Below are 18402 nucleotides of genomic sequence, written 5' to 3'. Positions count from 1 at the left end.
TGACAGAAATTGGATAATATTTACAGCTGAGAAACTGAAATTACATTTGGACAATTTTAAAATTTCAAATTTAGTAATTAATTGATTATCAAATAGCAAAATGGATGGTTTAATCTGATGACCAATTAGTAATCGACTCATAGATAAATCAATTTATTGATGAATCGTCTAAATTGCTGAGTGCAATGCAATATACATATGCAGTACATTCCTTTTTGGGTTGAAAGCACTGACTAAATTCCACATGTGATTGTGATACTACAAGAATGATGAAGGCAAAACAAATTACCTTTTAAATCCAGATGTCAAGTTTCTCTCTCTCTCTCTCTCTCTCTCTCTCTCTCGCTCTCTCTCTCTCTCTCTCTCTCTCTCTCTCTCTCTCTCTCTCTCTCCCACTTATATTTTAATACATCCACATTTGGTCATTAATGTGAAAACTGTATATTTACGTATATGTTTTTGCCTTTTTTTCTCTGTTTGGTGGAGTAGGAAAGTTGTTTGTCTGCAGCTCAAACTGTGCATGTGTAAACCGCTGTGGCTCTGACCTTGTTTTTTTCCTCCCAAAAATCAGCTGCTTGTATCAGGTGGCGAGAGTTGACAGTTGGGATCCTGACGAGGAAAGGTATAAACACAAGCCACATAAGTAAAGACAGCATCAATTCCCGGCAATGGAGCTTTGACTCATGGTAACAGATGCCTCAAGCTGTGAAAGACAAACACATACAGCAGTGTGTTTAGGCCTATAGCTCCAGGGCTTCCCTTGTGCCCCCGTGCAGAGAGGAGCCCCAGGGGACTGACGCCAGCTGAGATTAAAAACAAGGTAAGAGCCCAGCTGAATGTTATGCACACAGCCTCAGCTGTTTGTCTCAAAAGAGAGAAGTAAATAAAGGCCTCTAAAATGAAGGAGGTTTCCAGGGAGCACATTGAAAGATGGTTAGACAGGAGATGCTGTAAGAAGAGTGCCATCGGTATAATTATGGTAAGACAAAAAATTTATCAGATAATTCATAGATTATTCAACATTCTTCTGATCAGCTTACTTTACAGTAATGTCTAATGTGGTAATGTTAATTCAGCTAGAATAAGGTCAACATTGTAATATTTGCAGTTTGCCGAAACATCATATATTCAAATGTCTGCTAAATTAAGTGCTGCTAAATTGAACAATGTTGTATTTGGAATAATACATCATTATCTCTATTTAGTGCGATGGCATCTTGTTTTCTTTCCCTCTTTACCTCCCCTGTCAGTATCAATGCATTGTGAAATAAGTTTAACTGTCTTCAATTTTCCCCCTGCCTTCACAAAGCCACTTTATGGCTCCCGCAGCTCCGATCCTCTCTCCATCTTGGAAAATGACAAATATAAATGATTGACAGTCTTCCAGGGATAAGGGTGGGCGGGTGGTGGGTGTTAACAAGTTCTGTGTGTCAAAGAAATACAGTCTGATAGGCTCCCAGGGCAGGAAGAGATGAGATGAGAGAAATGAAGATTTTGGTGCTATATTGATCACACAGTGCTTGTTTCATGAGGTCAATATATTGGTGTAAAACAGTCCTGCAGGTCAGTAGTCACGTCTTGTTCAATGGATTTTAGGTTACATATGTAAAGATATGTTTTATAGGAATGACAATTGTTAGGGCGCCAAGCCAAAAGACCCTGGGTTGGGACAAAGAAATAGTTAAAACCCCCAAATGTGTCTTTGCATCTTTGGGATGAATTTTTCCCAAACATTTGTCACCCATACTCTGTTATTCCATCAACTTCTCCTCTCCTAGGCTCAAGTCCAATCATGGCAGAGGAAAGCCTGGAGACAGATGGCCTCAGATCATCTATGCCGGCTGAGCTCCACCATCCCTATCCTAAGTACACTCAGTGGAAGTTTAAACTGTTTAGAGTGAAGTCCATGGAGAAGGCCCCTATGTCAAGTGAGACAAAACTTGAGAAGGAAGCCATGTCTGGGATCACTAAACCTAACGTCTGTACAGCTCCAAATGTACAGTTAGATAATGGCAGTACAGGTAGCATTATGAAACTGTGCCCAGATGCAAAAAGCAAGAAAACTACTGAACCACCTGACCAGAGCATGGACATGAAGCTATCAGAAATTGACACTCACATGAACCACCTCAGGTAATTAACATTAAGCCTTGACTTGATAACATGCTCTGTTTCATCTCACATTGACAGATATAATAATAATAATAATATTTTTTTTTTTTTTTTTTTTTATGAAGAGGTCTGTGCCGTCTTTGTGGAATCCCATTAAGAAAAATCAGTGGCCCAATCCATGATGTTCACGCAGTTCTGGATAACGACAGCAAGAATTGCTTACGCAAAATGTGCTGTACATCAACAAAATGGCCAGAGGTCATCCACAAGGTTTTTAAAGTGGATGTGACTGAAGATACAGAATCCGTCCACCCGCTTTCCTTCTGCCATCGCTGCTGGATGACTGCCATACGAGGAGGGGGTGTATGCAATCTTTCCAAGACAAAAGTCCCTGAGTGGAAACCTCATTGCACCCTCTGTCAGCTTTGCTCACCCAAGAAACAATTATTCCACAAGACTGGCAGAAAAAGGATGAAAACCACTCCCAGAGCCCAAAGCTTAGCAAAAAGACCCAAGTTGGACCACAACCACATCACTGTCAGTGGTGAGAGTCGAGTTCTGAGACCATTTGGCAGCCATCTTCATGGATCTGTCCTTAAGACATGGAGAAGTCCCAGTGTCCAAAGAGAGCATTGGGTGAGGACCATCACACACTGTCAGAAAGAGCACCTGAGTAGCAACCTTATATCTGAGAATTTCCCAGTTGATTTCCTCTGTTCTTTCACTTGCATGGTGTGTGACCATCTGCTCTCTGACCCAGTTCAAGCCCCCTGTGGGCACCTCTTTTGCCACAACTGTATTATGAAATACAAAAACTTTATAGGGCCTCACTGTCCTTCCTGCAACTTACCCTGCTCCAGCGATGACCTCATTCCTCCTGCAAATACCTTTTTGATAGTCCTGCATTCTCTGCTTTTGCTCTGTCCGAGAGACGGCTGTGGTCAGCATGTAAAACTAGACTCATTTAAAGCTCACTGTATGAGCCATGATGCGGAAAAGCAGAATGCTAGACAGCAATCATCACAGCTTGACAACTACCTGATAACCAATAAAGGGGGAAGACCTCGCCAGCACTTGCTATCCCTCACGCGTCGTGCCCAGAAGCATCGACTGAGGGATCTGAAGAACCAGGTGAAGATGTTTGCAGACAAAGAGGAAGGTGGTGACCTAAAGTCTGTGTGTCTGACACTATATCTGCTGGCACTGAGATCTGGGAATGAACACCGGATGGCAGATGAGCTGGAGGTCACGATGCAAGGTAAGTGGCCATGAATCAGTCTCTTGTTCAATCAGTTTACACCCCCTTAGCACCAAAAGACAGACACAAACAAATTAATTAGAGCTCATTAAATTCTGCCATAGTCTGAGGGCAGCACTCATCCCTTAATTAACAATGAGTTGAAAAGTTCACTGTTTAGCAGAGAAGAGTTTCTGTGATTTTGATTGCAAAGCTTTTCATGCTTGTCCATTGTGTTTTTGATTGCAAAGCTTTTCAAGCTTGTCTATCTCTGTCCATTAAGCTACCATTGTTGGCCTTTGCTGAATTTCTCAAGCTCTCACTATCCTTCTGCCTGACTGTCATGCTTTCATTTTCACACCCCTCTATGATAAATGATATAAACTCATGTGAAGGGCCTGTTAGAATCAGATCATCAGCAGCTCTTGTATCTGCAAATGACACAGACAGCACCAACGTTCCCATTTGGGAATTGAAGGCAGCTGGTGTCTGTTTTGTTCTGCAGCCAATACAGCTCGCCTTTTCAGCGGCTTTATTCTTTCATCCTCAAGCCCATTATGACATTTAGAAATAAGGAAACATTACATTGTTTATCCAAGGGTTTGTGTGCTCTGGACAACAATACGTTCATGATCTTGTTGTGTTGTTGTAGGAATGACTCCACATTTAAATGAGAAAAAAATTCCCCAGCTCTTTCTAAAGTTTGGGCTTCACAGTTTGGTGCTGAATAATTCTCTTTGTGTTTTATTTTGCCTCATTCTGTGTTTGAAACTTTTTAATTTGTCTCTATCTACAGGCAGAGGCTTTGGGTTGCACCCTGCTGTGTGTTTGGCCATTCGGGTCAATACTTTCCTGAGCTGTAGCCAGTATCACAAAGTGTACCGGACTGTCAAAGCCACCAGCGGCCGCCAGATCTTTCAGCCCTTACAAACTTTGCGTGCTGCAGAGAAAGAGCTTCTCCCTGGCTTTCACCAGTTTGAATGGCAGCCGGCTTTGAAGAACGTCTCTTCATCTTGCAACGTTGGTATCATAAATGGGCTCTGTGGATGGACTTCCTCTTTGGATGACTCACCATCCAATACCATCACACGCCGATTCCGCTATGATGTGGCTCTGGTGTCCGCAATAAAGGATCTGGAGGAGGACATTGTGGAGGGGCTGAGAAAGAAGGGGCTGGAAGACAGTGCCTGTGCCCAAAGCTTCAATGTTACGATCAAAGAATCTTGTGACGGCATGGGAGATGTCAGTGAAAAGCACGGCGGAGGACCAGTTGTCCCTGAGAAAGCTGTTCGCTTCTCTTTCACCATTATGTCCGTTTCTGTATTGCTTGGTGAAGATGATAAGCAGGAGGTTACAATCTTCACTGAGCCAAAGCCAAACTCAGAATTGTCTTGCAAGCCCCTCTGTCTGATGTTTGTTGATGAAGCGGACCACGAAACACTCACAGCTGTCTTGTCGCCCATGGTTGCAGAACGTAGCACAATGAAGGAGAGCAGGCTCATCCTGTCAATAGCTGGACTGCCTCGATCCTTCCGCTTCCAGTTTAGAGGGTCAGGATACGACGAAAAGATGGTCCGTGAATTGGAGGGCTTGGAAGCCTCTGGATCCACGTATGTCTGCACACTGTGTGACTCGAGTCGAGTGGAGGCCTCTAAAAATATAGTACTTCATTCTGTCACACGCAGTCATGATGAGAACTTGTCTCGCTATGAAATCTGGCGAACTAATCCATTTTCTGAGTCTGTAGAGGAACTGCGGGACAGAGTCAAGGGGGTCTCTGCCAAGCCCTTCATGGAGACCCAATCCACACTTGATGCGTTACACTGTGACATTGGTAATGCCACTGAGTTCTACAAAATTTTCCAGGATGAAATAGGCGAGGTGTACCGAAACAAAAATCCCAGCCGGGAGGAACGGCGCAGCTGGCGGGCAGCCCTGGATAAAGCACTGAGGCAGAAGCTGAAACTCAAACCTGTGATGAGGATGAACGGCAACTACGCCCGGAAGCTAATGACCTTCGAGGCTGTGCAAGTGGTGTGTGAGCTGGTGCCCTCAGAGGAGAGGAGGGAGGCCCTGAGGGAGCTGATGAGGCTGTACCTCCAGATGAAGCCTGTGTGGCGCTCTACATGCCCAGCCAAAGAGTGTCCCGACCAGCTCTGCCGCTACACCTTCAACTCCCAGAGTTTCGCTGACCTCATTTCCACTACTTTCAAATACAGGTACAACGGCAAAATAACCAATTATCTGCACAAGACCCTGGCCCATGTCCCCGAAATAATTGAGCGGGATGGATCCATCGGTGCATGGGCTAGTGAGGGGAATGAGTCAGCAAACAAACTGTTCAGGCGTTTCCGTAAGATGAATGCACGTCAGTCAAAAGCCTTTGAGCTTGAAGATGTCTTGAAACATCACTGGCTCTACACATCAAAGTACTTACAGAAGTTTATGCAGGCTCATAAGTACTCTGCCAAAGCCACCGTTGACCCAACAGAAATCCAGGACAGTGAAAGTCTGGCCCACGAGGTCTTTGATTTTTGATACGTTTTGTGTGAAATTAAGCATAAATATTTCAATTTCACTAATTTAATGTAATTTGGTTTTAAGTTTTTCTTTTAAACTCCTATTCTTTTAAAACTGTTTCTCTGAGAGCTTTGTCAAGTTTCAGTTTGTTTATTCATTCATTTATTAATGTTGGACTTGACAGAACGACAATGTTTAAGCTGGTGGACTTTATTAATTGTATGTCTTGGCTTTTTGGATGGTCATGTTGAAATGGTAGTCAATTTGTATAGACAGTCACTGGCGGAGCTAGAGGGGAGGCCGCGGAAAGACTGCCACCCATTAAATATGTGCCAGGCCCAATGATTGACTTTTTGGTATTTTCAGAAGAATTTCTTTCAGAAATTTTTCTGTAAAAAAAAAACCCCAAACAAACAAAAAGAAATTTATTTTGCAGACACACTAAGATAACCTTGAAGAAGAAAAAAATCTTAGCTCCGCCACTGGAGTCAGTGACACACAGACTCTCATTTGGCAACAAAAAACTCATTTTTCTTTTCCTGTGAGTGAAATATGGCTTATTTTATTGCAGGCATGTGACATCTTTATGAATTTATGAAGTGGATATTTATGAAAGCAGACAAAAATGGTATAACTCATAGTGGAGAAATGTGTTAAATTGACCATATTTGAGAATTTGTCATCATTTTGAATAGAGAAAAATGTAATCACAGCAAGTTTAATGCTATTTGTTTCATGGCTGCCCTCTGCAAAAGATTAATTTATTGCTTTATCCTGGCACCCTCGAGGGCGGAATATCTGCCAGGTCACTTTGAACCAAATTTTATCTTTTTTATTTTGTACACATTAGATAATACATCATGCTTTATTCGACATCTTCACATAAAATAAAGCATATACTGGCCTTTTTCATAAATCATTAAAATGCATTTTAAAGCCAAACATCTTGCAGAGTCTCGAGCAGGGATTTTTCTTTAGCTCGGTATAAAACTGCACTTTTCCTCTTTTGACATATCTTCATCACACTGGCTTAAGATGGAGGAGGGACAGAAGGATGTTATATAAAGTTTGTTGGCAACTTTATTTCTTTGATTGATTGCATTGTCTTTTCCTGCCCTTGACATTTGTGGGTGCGACAAGCAATTTTGTTTTCTTATTTTATTGGATGTTTGATTCCTTTTTACTGTCATAAGTGCAACAATACACCAGCAGGGCTGTCACTGGCCTCAACAGACATCATCTTTTAGAATGCATTTTATGACGGCTTGTCTCATAGATGTGTTTTTGCGAAATAAATTGCATCTCCAAGTAAATTGGTGATGGATGATTCACAAACATTTCCGTCTTAGCTTTTCTCATTTTCTGTTTGTCCTCTCCACTGAATTACATGTCAGTTTGCACATCAAATTTTTACAGTTGATAGGTGGAACTTTTTTTCAACAATCTATTTATGTGTTTTTATAAATAACAACAACACAATTAAACTCCCCTTACTATTACATCTTTGAGCCGAACACAATTGTCGGGTGCATACATGATTATTTTCTTCTAAAGTATGCTTTCACAGATACTCAAAATGAGGTCATTGTGATTTCATTCATGCCATGTAGATACATATATTGAATGAATGAATGAATGAAAGAATGAATCTTTATTTCAAACATGATTTAAAGAATAAAAACAATAAAAAACAAACAACAAAAAACAATCAACAATCAATATATATCACTGTTTGAAAAATGAGTGAATGTTTGGATGTTTTTACACTCATGAATACATTTGACATGTATCCTGCAGTTTTTTTCTATTTTGGGACTTGCAAAAGTTTAGAAACATTTGACTTAATCTCAAACATTGGCATTTGTCTAAAATAGAAGAGACATGAAGAAGTTAAAGCTACAAACTCAATTTTCATTTTATCACTGTATTTTATTTAATGACAAACAACCACTCTCTTGTTGATTCATTTATTTTTCCATAAAATGAATAAGAAAATGTTATTCAATGATTAGTTCACTACGGTCACTAAGAGCAATTGCAAACAATTAGGAAAAACAAACAAACAAGCAAGCAATAAAATTTCCAAATCTAATAAAAATGAATTTCAACATCAGGGGCAGTGAAAATTAACAATTTATCATCTTAATCACTGATGTTTTTCTGGTGTTATTTGAATCAGTATAGAAAGTTGGAGGTAAAATCGAATACATTTATACATACAGTTATGATGACAAGTGACCTGTTTATTAAAAGGAGTACTGTCAGTTTTCAAGATAAGTGCACCTTGTAGTGCAGAAAATACGATAAATGAATTTGTCCTTAATATCAACAAGATAATAACATTATTAACATTACCTGTTAGATAATTCGGGAAAAAATGTTTCAGAAATATGTATTAAACTTTTAGGCAATCTACAAAAGAATGAGTTCTTAGCTTCATAAAGGTTTAGTGACCCCCACTCTACTTGACAAAAGACACATTCTACACATAGATAATTCATTCTTAGTTATTATTTCACAACATAATAAACTTGTTAATCAAAAAGTCTCCTGAAAACCTTTTTGGCTCTGGGCATCTTGAGGGATGTATGAGATTTCCTTTGTTTGACTTTTAAAGGCTTATGTGTTAGTGGTATAACCTTTTGAGGTGGGGTCATCTCCTGCTTCGGAAGACCCCCGTGTTCGCGGCAGAAGTATTTTTTGTTTCCCTGCGAGAGTTCCAGGAGCATTTTTTCAGACAGCCCCATGCACTGGGCATGGACCCAGTGTCCTGCCGCTCCTTTGGAACAAAAGATCATGGCTGGCCATTGGAGCTCAGTGGAGTAATACGGCTCCCATGTATTGACGTCCAGCTGACAACCACGGCAACATTTGATCCAGTAGCCATATTGCGACTCATCCTCCTCATCTTTCTCATTGTACGTATTACCTTCACCCTCACTACTATCATCAAGCTCTTGAGGCTCACGGCCAAAATAGAGCTCATCTGAATCTTCGAGAGGAGTGGAATTGTCTGTTAGCTCTTGGCTGCAACCCTGCTGGTCGTCTTTGCTGTCGACCTCTTTCTGGAAGTTTACTAGATAGAAGTAATTCATATTTGTTTGGCACGACCTGCCCTCACTTGGTACAGCTAGCAACATTCTCTGTTCCCCTGCAGCACCGCCATACCAAGTCTCACTGTGAACGATATCTGGAGTCCAGTTTGGGGGGTCAAGAGGTTCTATGTGAATCCCCTTCTCATCCAGAATGACAGCACTGCACTCCATTCTTTTTTGAGAGTTAAATTGATACCCTCCTATTATAATATACTTGTGAGCGGGGCCTGTGCGAGTGATCATTGCGCTTGAGATGGACAGACCAAAGTCGAGAAGCTCACACGACAATAATGGACAACCTTGCAGGAGTTCGACGTGCAGACAAAAGAGCCGAGGTGGCCGGCCGTCACTTTTCAAAGAGTGACCGCCGAGGATGTAAACACGGTCCTCTCTCCCAAGGGCCACGTGGAATGACTGACCATCACAGAGCTCTGGAAAAGTGTAAGCAGAACAACAACCAAACTGCATGTCGAACAAGAACACTTGAGGAGGACAATCAGTGACACAATTCCAGTTCTCTGAGGTCCTCTCTTTTGCAGGCATGTAGGACCTTCCACCAAAAACTACAAAGGCTGTCTTCCCTTTGCTCTGAACTACCGTGACTGTGTGGCCATATCTAGCACCTGGCACGTCTCCAACTAGTTCTTTCTCTTTACATTTAAGGGTCAGTTTGCGATTGCAGCCACGACTATCCATGCTCAGCGCATAAAGACTTGTTGAGATGTCATTGTTGGGGGTGCGGCCACCGTGGATGAGATAACTCTCCGGAAGTCCATCATGTGGATCAAGGCGGCAAATGGCAGGATAACGCAAAGGAGGAAGGTACTGGGAGTCATTGGAGAAAGATATGGCTCTCAACCTCAGCTCACCATGTTTAAAGCGCACACCAAATACTCCTGTTGGACAGGAGCGCTTTGGCCATCCTTTCTGGCCAAACAGGAGAACTTCACCGTCAAGCTGCAGAAGAGAACAACCAGGTTGCAGAAGACCTTCGCAGTTGACTGGTTTTAATGGTTGCAGAGTCATCCTGGATGCAGGTGTCTGCTTCAAAACAGCACACAGGCACACACACACACAGATGTTGTTTATTTTCATCACTTTTTCAAAATTACTTCCTGGTCATCATCATTATCAACATAATGGTTCCCTGTCTCATCTTAATAATATAATAAAAACTTAAACTCACATGTAAAATGTGGACATTACAATACAATTTTAATTAGAAATAACCACAGTTGGACGGCCTTTTTTGTTCAGAGCAAACTATGCCACAAGTCAATTCAAACTAGATAAAGTGGGATTCATTTTGTCAACCTTACATCATAGTTACAATCATACAGTTTCATTCTTAGAGGCTAACAATGAATAATTGATTGATCTGTCTACATAACCTTGCTCTTTTTTAACCATATCAAAATTGGTTGCATTTAATGTAGTACAGGAGTAACAACTATTTAAATGTTATCAGCCTAATCTAAAGCTTGGTTCATTATTACTGAAATACCACTGCTAGACAAACAAAATGATGAGAAAAAACTTCATTACCAGCAGCACAAGTTGACATTTATTTTAAACAATCCTTTGTTCATGTTTATTTTTATATACAGTGTCTGTACTGTACAGGTTATTATACTATTATAATAAAATGATGAAAAGTACCCATGAATAACCTCATAACTTTCAGTAATTTCAGATCAATTTTAATGCGCTTACCTTGCAGTCAGGCCGAGGAGTCGAGCGTGTTGAGACCTTTAGCTCACTTTACTGTGAATTTTAAGATCACTAAACTAAACCTAATCACTCTTTATATAGCCTGTCTTTGACAAAAGTAGACTCTGGCAGTGAGTTTGTGAAGCTTCGTTGACTCACAAACACTTCCAGTTCTTGAGGTTAACTGTGTGTGACTGGTGCTCATTGGCAGCGCTGCCTGAATGCATTTAGCAAGTCACTTCAGAGGTACAGTCACAGATAAAACACACCTAAGAAGCTAGAAAAAGCAGCGACAGCTTTTGTTGTGCAGTCTCAACTCATCAGATGTTTAAATATGTTGAGCTATGCTTGTAAAAAAGCTTCAATGACATGCCTTAAAAAACAAGCGGTCTGTTAGTTATTCTTTTACTTCCTAAATTTCCACGAGGGAGCACAAAAATTGTGTCATACACTAATTGTAATTAACAACAGCTAAATAATTAAGACATGCTGATAATTGCCACAGAGGCCACATCACAACCAGCATGAAAATACAGTAAGGCGGAAAAATGACCTAAATTATGCAGTCAAGGTACAATGACAGAAAATTAGTCATTGACTCTTGCAGCAGAGCAGATATATTTAGGACTGCCCATTCTCAATGCCACAACAATAAAAATATTCTAATACATAAAATCAAAAGTGACAAAAGACAGTGTTCATTTATAATGCCATAAAATCCTGACTGACATTTCAGTTTTATTACCTTTAAGAGAAGCATTATTTGTGGCATATCACCATGTCATCTTCATATAATTGGTAAACAACAATTTGCATGCAGCTTATTACTATATGAAACCCTCCATGATATGAAAACACTGGTCAACAAACTTCCACATTGGATTCCCTACCTGCCTTTAGTTTTTCCTCGAGCACATCAGGTTTTAATATAATAATAATAATAATAATAATAATAATAATAATAATAATAATAATAATAATAATAATAATAATAATGATAATAATAACAACAATGTAAGAATAATATAATAAGTAATATTATCTAGGAATATTTACAAATTAAGGGTTCGGTTCATCAACAAGTGTTCCTTTTTTCTCAAACGTCATAGCTATAAAGAACAAGGCATGGTAAAGTCTATATTGCGCAAGATTTTATACGTCAAACTTAAATACAAATAATGGAAATAGGAAAATAGGAAAGATTTTTTTTAAATCAGGGACACACACTATCTGATTAAAATTGACTGTTGACAAGTGCAATTATTTCCAATGACTTAAAAACAAGTGATTTTATTGAGACTATTGAGACTGTTTGACAGATAAAGACATTTTCCAGTGTATTTATCAATTGTATCCTTCATTAGTATGCAAGATTTATTGTTGTACAGCTTAAATTGTGTTGCATTCAATTAAACACTTTGTTTCAGTGTTGCCCAATGTGTGCTTATTTTCTCATGTGTTTACACTCACACAAAGCCTCTTCTGTCTTCCCTCTGCTCATCCCTTAAGGTTGTGCTCATTTCTGGCATTGAAATTAATTGCAGGCTTTAAAAATTGCCAGCAAGCCAAACAGACCCACATACATTTTAATAGAGTTGCTTCTAGGAGGGATTTCATTTGTGCACATCTCATTTACCTGCTGATTAAAATATGTATATTGTACACAGGCCATTGAGCCATATAGATCAGTACGTGTGCATATTACTCTAAAATGATGTTGCATGATGAGATGATGGCAAAGATGTCTGTCCACCCATCTGTCTGACCAGCTGAGGTTTGAAAAGAAAGAACACACCTAAACACCCAGAGAAATACTGAACTCAAAGCAGATGTACACTCTCTCATTAACATAATGTTTTTGTGCTCTGAGCAGCTGAGCGAACACTCGAACTGTGAAAAACAAAGGCTGAAACCACAAGTGCCTGGAAAACCGTTAGGGCTTGAAAAGTGTGCAGCACCTGTGTGCCTAAACCGATGCTTACAGAGCTGAGTTGTGGAGAGGAGACGTTTCCCATGTTCCTGGAGGATATTACATGATGTCTGTCAGTTGGAAGTGTTTTGTCTTATTTCCCAACAATTGTTCCATCTGTAGAAATTCAGCAAAGAGAGGAAAAGTCAACTTTTCAGGCCACCTCAAGGCATTCACTCAGAGTACTGCTGAAGCATGCTGTGGAGCCACTAATGGGCTTTTTTTGTGTAATGTGCAGAGTATGCAGTGTGGGTGCACCTTAGGCAGTGCATGGATCTGTACATAATTAATAGAAGAAAGTCATTAGACGCTACAGTGGCACCTGTTTCTGTCCCTTGTAATGCATCACTATCTGGCTGTTGCTACCCTGATTTTGACAGATGACATCTGTTCGAATCCTTTTCTTGTAAATCTGAAACAAGGCACAACGGCGTGTCGTCACATCATCACCATCTAAACACTAAAAATGTACTGATCATTGACCCAATGCAGAATCTCAAAAGTTGAATCCAATCCATTTTGTGAGGTTGTTTGACTTCAATTATTCAGTACATATTTGTATAAAACACCTGACCACGATTCTAAAACAATATGAAAAGTTTCAAAAAGACAGCCATTCAATTATTTGAAAACAGAATAAATTGATTGATATTCTGCTGTAAAGACAAAGAATAGGAAGAAGAAAATGAAGAAGAAAACAAAGAAGGCAAAAACAAGGTCTCGAAGAAGACCATGGCGCATGTTTCTGTTTGGCTTCGTTTTGTAATAACTCATAGAATTCTTTTGTGATTTTCACGCGAATTGGTTTGTTCCAAACATCCGATAAGCAGCCCATGATACAAAGCACGTGTCATTTAACAAAGACCATCACAATAAGAAGCTCCATGCATTGATGTCCATGCCAGTGTCCGCCTGCTTGCAGCCCGTGTTAGTTTTAAGGTAATTATTTAATAAAGAAAACACATACTTTAATCTCCATGATTTCTTGCCATACACTGGCTTACGGCAGATTGCATATGGTCTTAACTTATATAAAGAGCCAGTAACACACTGTTTTTGTGGACAAACAATTTGTGTTTCTTTGCACATACGTACTTTCTTTATAGGTGATTACATTCCATGATGCCTTAGTGACTAGAGATTGAATGCATTTATTGTTGTTTTTTGGTCTTACACTTTGCTGAAAAGAAATCTTTACATTCTCTTCTGATGCTTTATTGATCACAGAAAGAGAAAACTTGTATTATTTGATGCAACATTCTGTACTAACTGTGCATTGAGAAATTCTTTGGAGTAGCTTTACCATGTTTTTCACGGTGAAAAACGTGTGTGTGTTTGTGTGTGCGTGTGTGTGCATCTGTATTTGTGTGTGTATCTTTACCGGATTGAACCAGCATGATATTTTCTCTAATAAATTCCAGGGGCTTGACTTACTACTACTACTAATATAATAATAATAATAATAATAATAATAATGGTGGTGCACTGATGAGAACGTCCGACTCGCAGTTCAGAGGGTGCGGGTATGATTTCACCACCGGCCCCTCCCTGTGTGGAGTTTGTGTGTTCTTGCCGTGCCTGCATGGATTTTCTCCGGGCACTCCGGTTTCCTCCCATATCCCAAAAACATGCAATGGTAGGCTGAGTGAGAACTGCTAATCACCCGTAGGTGTGAATGTGAATGGTGTCTCGTCTTTGTGTGCCCTGCGGTTGGCTGGCACCCAGTTCAGGGTGTCCCCCGCCTACTGCCCGAGACTGCTGGGATTGACTTAAGCATGTTTGCGAACCTCGTGAGGAGAAGCGGTTCAGAGAATGGAAGGATACTACTACTACTATTACTACTATTACTACTACTACTATTACTACTACTACTACTACTATTCTGCAGTGATCAAGTGGCTCAGTAAAAGTAATTGTTTCATATAGGCAGTTGTCCAGAATTAATACAGTGTAACTCTGACACTCTTATTTTTGCAATGTATAGGAGTGGAAGTAATATTACAGGACTATCTTTCATCATAGTTTTACTGGGCAAGTTACAGTGCCCATCACTCAAAGAAAAGTAATCACCAGGATCTTGCATGTATTATTGATTGGCATTTTTCTTTCTAGTGTCTGGACAGTTGGGAGGCACTCATGCTGAACTGTTTCCTATGCTAAGGGTCTCTTCTCGTTTTAAATGTAATCAAGAATCTTATTAATTAGAAGCCAAATATTGGATCCTTGCTGGGACCATCAGTTTCACTGTATAGTCTACTGATCTGAGGTATTGACTGCAACAAGGAGCCCTCTAATCAGAATCATGGCAAAATCAATAGCTGTTATAGGCTGAAGTTCTGTCCACGCCTCAGTGTACACATCTGTACGAAACTCCCCAGCGTTCCAACAGTACCTCCATGTCTTTTAGAAAAAGGATTGTCACTGGAAAAGCTAACCTTTGGAGCAGTAAATCAAATATACTATATAGAGAACGTGACAGATAGAGGTTATTTAAATGTGAAAGATATGTAGCATCTTTTTAATATCCATCCATCCATCAAGCAAGATTTCTTTGAAACCAAAATGCTTCCTTTGTGCTTCACAGACAACTTCCATACATCCACAATGCTGTCATAATGTTGTCAATCCTTATCACTTCTCAGCTCTTCCTCTCTTGTTTGATCTCCCCCACCCTCGATCCCCCCCATCTCCCATGGGACTAAGTGAAGTTGCAGGGCCACTCTCCAGTGCCGTTTGCCTGTGGGCCAAAAGGCCTTGCAGATCTAAGCATCTTAATATTAAAGCATATGAAAACATGCCTTAAGATCATCATACAAAGTAGGAGTGCTCTACAGTGACCACTGGCAAGGAAGAGCGCTTTCTCAGGACTGAAATCCTGAGACATTTTATATCGGAAGGGAACCGAATATGTGCAGCATGTCTCTTTGTGGCCGTTTTTAGAATGTGGTTATTTTTGCACATTCAGAAAGGCATCTATGATGTCACTGATGTTGGATGCAAAGAGGGTCTCCACAGAATCTCAGTTCTACTTCACTCCAAAGAGATTTGAGGAGGTTGAAGTTAGCGCACTCAAATTCCTTCACACCATATTGGATTCCACCGTGACGGGAACAGAAATTTGTCTCGAGATGGTTCCCACAAAGTTGAAAGGATGAAAGAATATTCAATAGTTATGATCACATTGAAATAAATCATTTAATTGCATTTTACGTTTCCTTTCTGTAAATGTGAAAGTAAATGCACAGTATTATGTAAAGTAACTCTGTTACAGGTAACAAATTATTTTGTCTTAATAGGGGTGGGATAAAATAAGTCTTACTTATTCCCACTCCTTTTCAGACATGTAAACTCTGCCCATTATATTCTGTTTGTATCTAGCACTTATACAAAGTCATAATTTACATGACTCACTTTGATATATTGATGTATTGTTTACATGTTTGAGACAAATAAATTCATTCATTTAATATTGCTGCTGTTGGGCCAAAACATTGTGCCTCGAAAATAGTCACTTTTCAGGAGACCCCAAAAATGTCAGATTTGTTCAACCATTAGTAATGTAATGCTTTAGATTGGTCAATAATATACATTACATATCTAAACTGGAAATTTGAAGCAATGAGTGCGACTGGGCCTCAAAAAATCTCTCCACTTCATCCAAATTATTGACCTTTTTTTACATCTACATTTCTCATATTTGTTGTATTTTTTTCTCATTAATATGCAAGTGTATTCCATAATTCGTAAACCTTTAGATTGTTAGATTTACCCAAATGTGCTCTATGATAAATAGTCCACCAAAATGCAATAAGATAAAACTATATAATCTTGAGCTCTTCCAGTGATTTTATTCCGTGTAATAAAATAGATTATTAATGGCCACATTGGGACAGTAATGTGGGCTGTCTGACAATATGTATTATTATGGACTACAGCACCAGGCATGGATATACTACATTAATGAATAACTTTCGATAAAGGACGATATACTTCATCGTTGAAAGGGTTTAATCCCTGTGTGCCAAAAATGCTATTGTGATATAATATCTAGAACTCAAAGGATACCAAGAACCCAAAACCTTTATTTAGAAAGATATGCACTACAAAGCAGTATAAATAAAACATTAAATTAATACATTTTTGTCCACTCCTTGTTTTGAAAACAGCGTCATAATGTGACCACTGTGCGTCATTTTGTGAACTTTAAATTGAGTTTGTGTCTAATATGTATTGTGGTTTACTTCCAGTGGTATTTAACATGCCTGTATGCATGGCATGTAGCTAACTGTTTTAGACAGCACCTGCAGAGGAGCAAAGTTTATGCAAGCATCAAATGACTTTGATCCGCCTAACAAATAATTTGTTTTATACAACATTGAACTATTCTTTTTTTTGTCAATAAATGTAATTCCTGTTCAGAATTTTAAAAAGGACAATGCCCAATTCTCGATTATTTTGAAATTAGAGGAGTCCTATCTTTCTCTGCTGCATCGATTTGAAGTCTTAGGATGGTCACAGTGTTTTTGCACACACAACTTTTTTGTTCTAATTGAATGAAAATTGGATTTGTTGTGTTCTTAAGCAATGCTGTCAAATCAAACAGGGAATTGTTATTCGCTTACATATTGACTTTTCTGTAAGCTTGTGAACAACTGCTTTAAGGAGGTGGGTTGGAGATATTAAAAACACAATATCATTTATTTTCATGACTAATCCAAGTTCCACACAAAGCACTCTTTTAGTTTGAAGACACAACTCACTATTTGATCAAGTCCAACCTTGACCTCAGTCTGATAATCAAAGCAAGAAAATGTCTTTTCCTTATGCACGTTGCATGTTGTGCAGACATGTTCAATCAACGGTAGGCGTGGAATTTGATGTTGAGAGGAAAAGCAGCGGGCTAAGGTCATCCCCGCCAATTGACACAGAAGTTATTTGGCAGGCGCCTCTAATGCCACTCAGTGATGCTGACATCATGGAAGAGCCCACTGTGAGCTACCACCTTTATTATCAGGTTTAATTATGAATATACTGCTGCAAGCATTAAAATGAGAGTGAAAGATGGTGTTTGCAAAGAGTTTTTGACTTTGAGTGGAAACAAACAAGCTCTGTCACAGAACAAATCGTCGCTGGACATTTTGTATCAGCACGAATAAATCAGTTATGTGGAGAGAGTTAGGCCAAATTGGAATTTGACCGAGCAATACATTTTGTAATCTGCTGCTAAAACTAAGGATATTTAAAACTAAACCATACGGCTTTGAAACATAAAACATTGTTGGCACTGTGTGAATGTCAAGAGGCTTATTATTTGAAATGCTCCTGCCAGTGGAAAGCGGCCATATTTGTTATGAAGGGATTAATTTATGTTGCATGCTTTGGCACATGCCTTCGTTGGGACTCTTTGCTGTCCTATTTATTTATTTTATTAAGTGAACCTGCCAATATTTAATGACTTCTACAGCTAGTCTAGCTTATTTAAAATGATATGCGGACTATGGTGAGACATTTTACAATTTAAGTGCCAGTAAAAATGTAAAAACAACCTTTATCCTCCACCACAAGGAAATGATCTTGGGAATGATGATGGAAATGTTGCATCATAAAGGTTTACTATTTCACTGGGGCATTGCATTGTCTATGACTAATTGAACAAATGGAGTTGTAGACTCTTCTTGTGAGGATTCATTTAATTTTTAGTGGTATTTCACAAGTAAAGGAAGAAAAAAACCCACTAACTGTTGTTATTTCATGTTACA

General features: G+C 39.3%; 2 protein-coding genes across 8 annotated transcripts in view; one reads left to right on the top strand and one right to left on the bottom strand.

Annotated features, from left to right (window-relative positions):
• The first annotated feature begins 675 nt into the window (after positions 1-675).
• rag1 (recombination activating 1) lies at positions 676-7555 on the top strand. Its single transcript, XM_088379125.1, has 4 exons — positions 676-820; positions 1779-2133; positions 2238-3370; positions 4146-7555. Exons 2-4 carry the CDS (start codon positions 1793-1795, stop codon positions 5885-5887), a joined length of 3216 nt encoding a protein of 1071 aa, XP_088235251.1. The 5' UTR covers positions 676-820; positions 1779-1792; the 3' UTR covers positions 5888-7555.
• The window catches only part of rag2 (recombination activating gene 2), a 112113-nt gene continuing 101245 nt past the window's right edge, over positions 7535-18402 (bottom strand). For 2 of the 7 annotated variants that reach the window (XM_088379126.1, XM_088379129.1), the window contains 3 exons: positions 12966-13055; positions 12657-12760; positions 7535-10008 (listed from right to left, as the gene is read on the bottom strand). In XM_088379126.1, the coding sequence (XP_088235252.1) occupies positions 8404-10008; positions 12657-12689 (1638 nt within the window). In that variant the 5' untranslated portion in view covers positions 12690-12760; positions 12966-13055 and the 3' untranslated portion in view covers positions 7535-8403. Of the gene's footprint in view, positions 10009-10677; positions 11142-12656; positions 12761-12965; positions 13056-18402 lie in introns of those variants that run through there. The other 5 variants (XM_088379128.1, XM_088379127.1, XM_088379130.1 and 2 more) reach the window with 4 other exon arrangements.

The sequence above is a fragment of the Syngnathus floridae genome, chromosome 6 (genome assembly GCF_059516105.1).
Source record: "Syngnathus floridae isolate MCC-2025c chromosome 6, RoL_Sflo_1.0, whole genome shotgun sequence".
Taxonomy (NCBI): domain Eukaryota; kingdom Metazoa; phylum Chordata; class Actinopteri; order Syngnathiformes; family Syngnathidae; genus Syngnathus; species Syngnathus floridae.
This window is presented reverse-complemented; position numbering and strand designations above follow the sequence as displayed.

Excerpts from the sequence above, each read along its gene's own strand:
- rag1 (XM_088379125.1), top strand. The coding sequence starts at position 1,793 with ATGGCAGAGGAAAGCCTGGAGACAGATGGCCTCAGATCATCTATGCCG. Across the intron at positions 2,134-2,237 it reads ACTCACATGAACCACCTCAG|AGGTCTGTGCCGTCTTTGTG; the intron begins GTAATTAACATT and ends TTTTTTATGAAG. Across the intron at positions 3,371-4,145 it reads GCTGGAGGTCACGATGCAAG|GCAGAGGCTTTGGGTTGCAC; the intron begins GTAAGTGGCCAT and ends CTCTATCTACAG.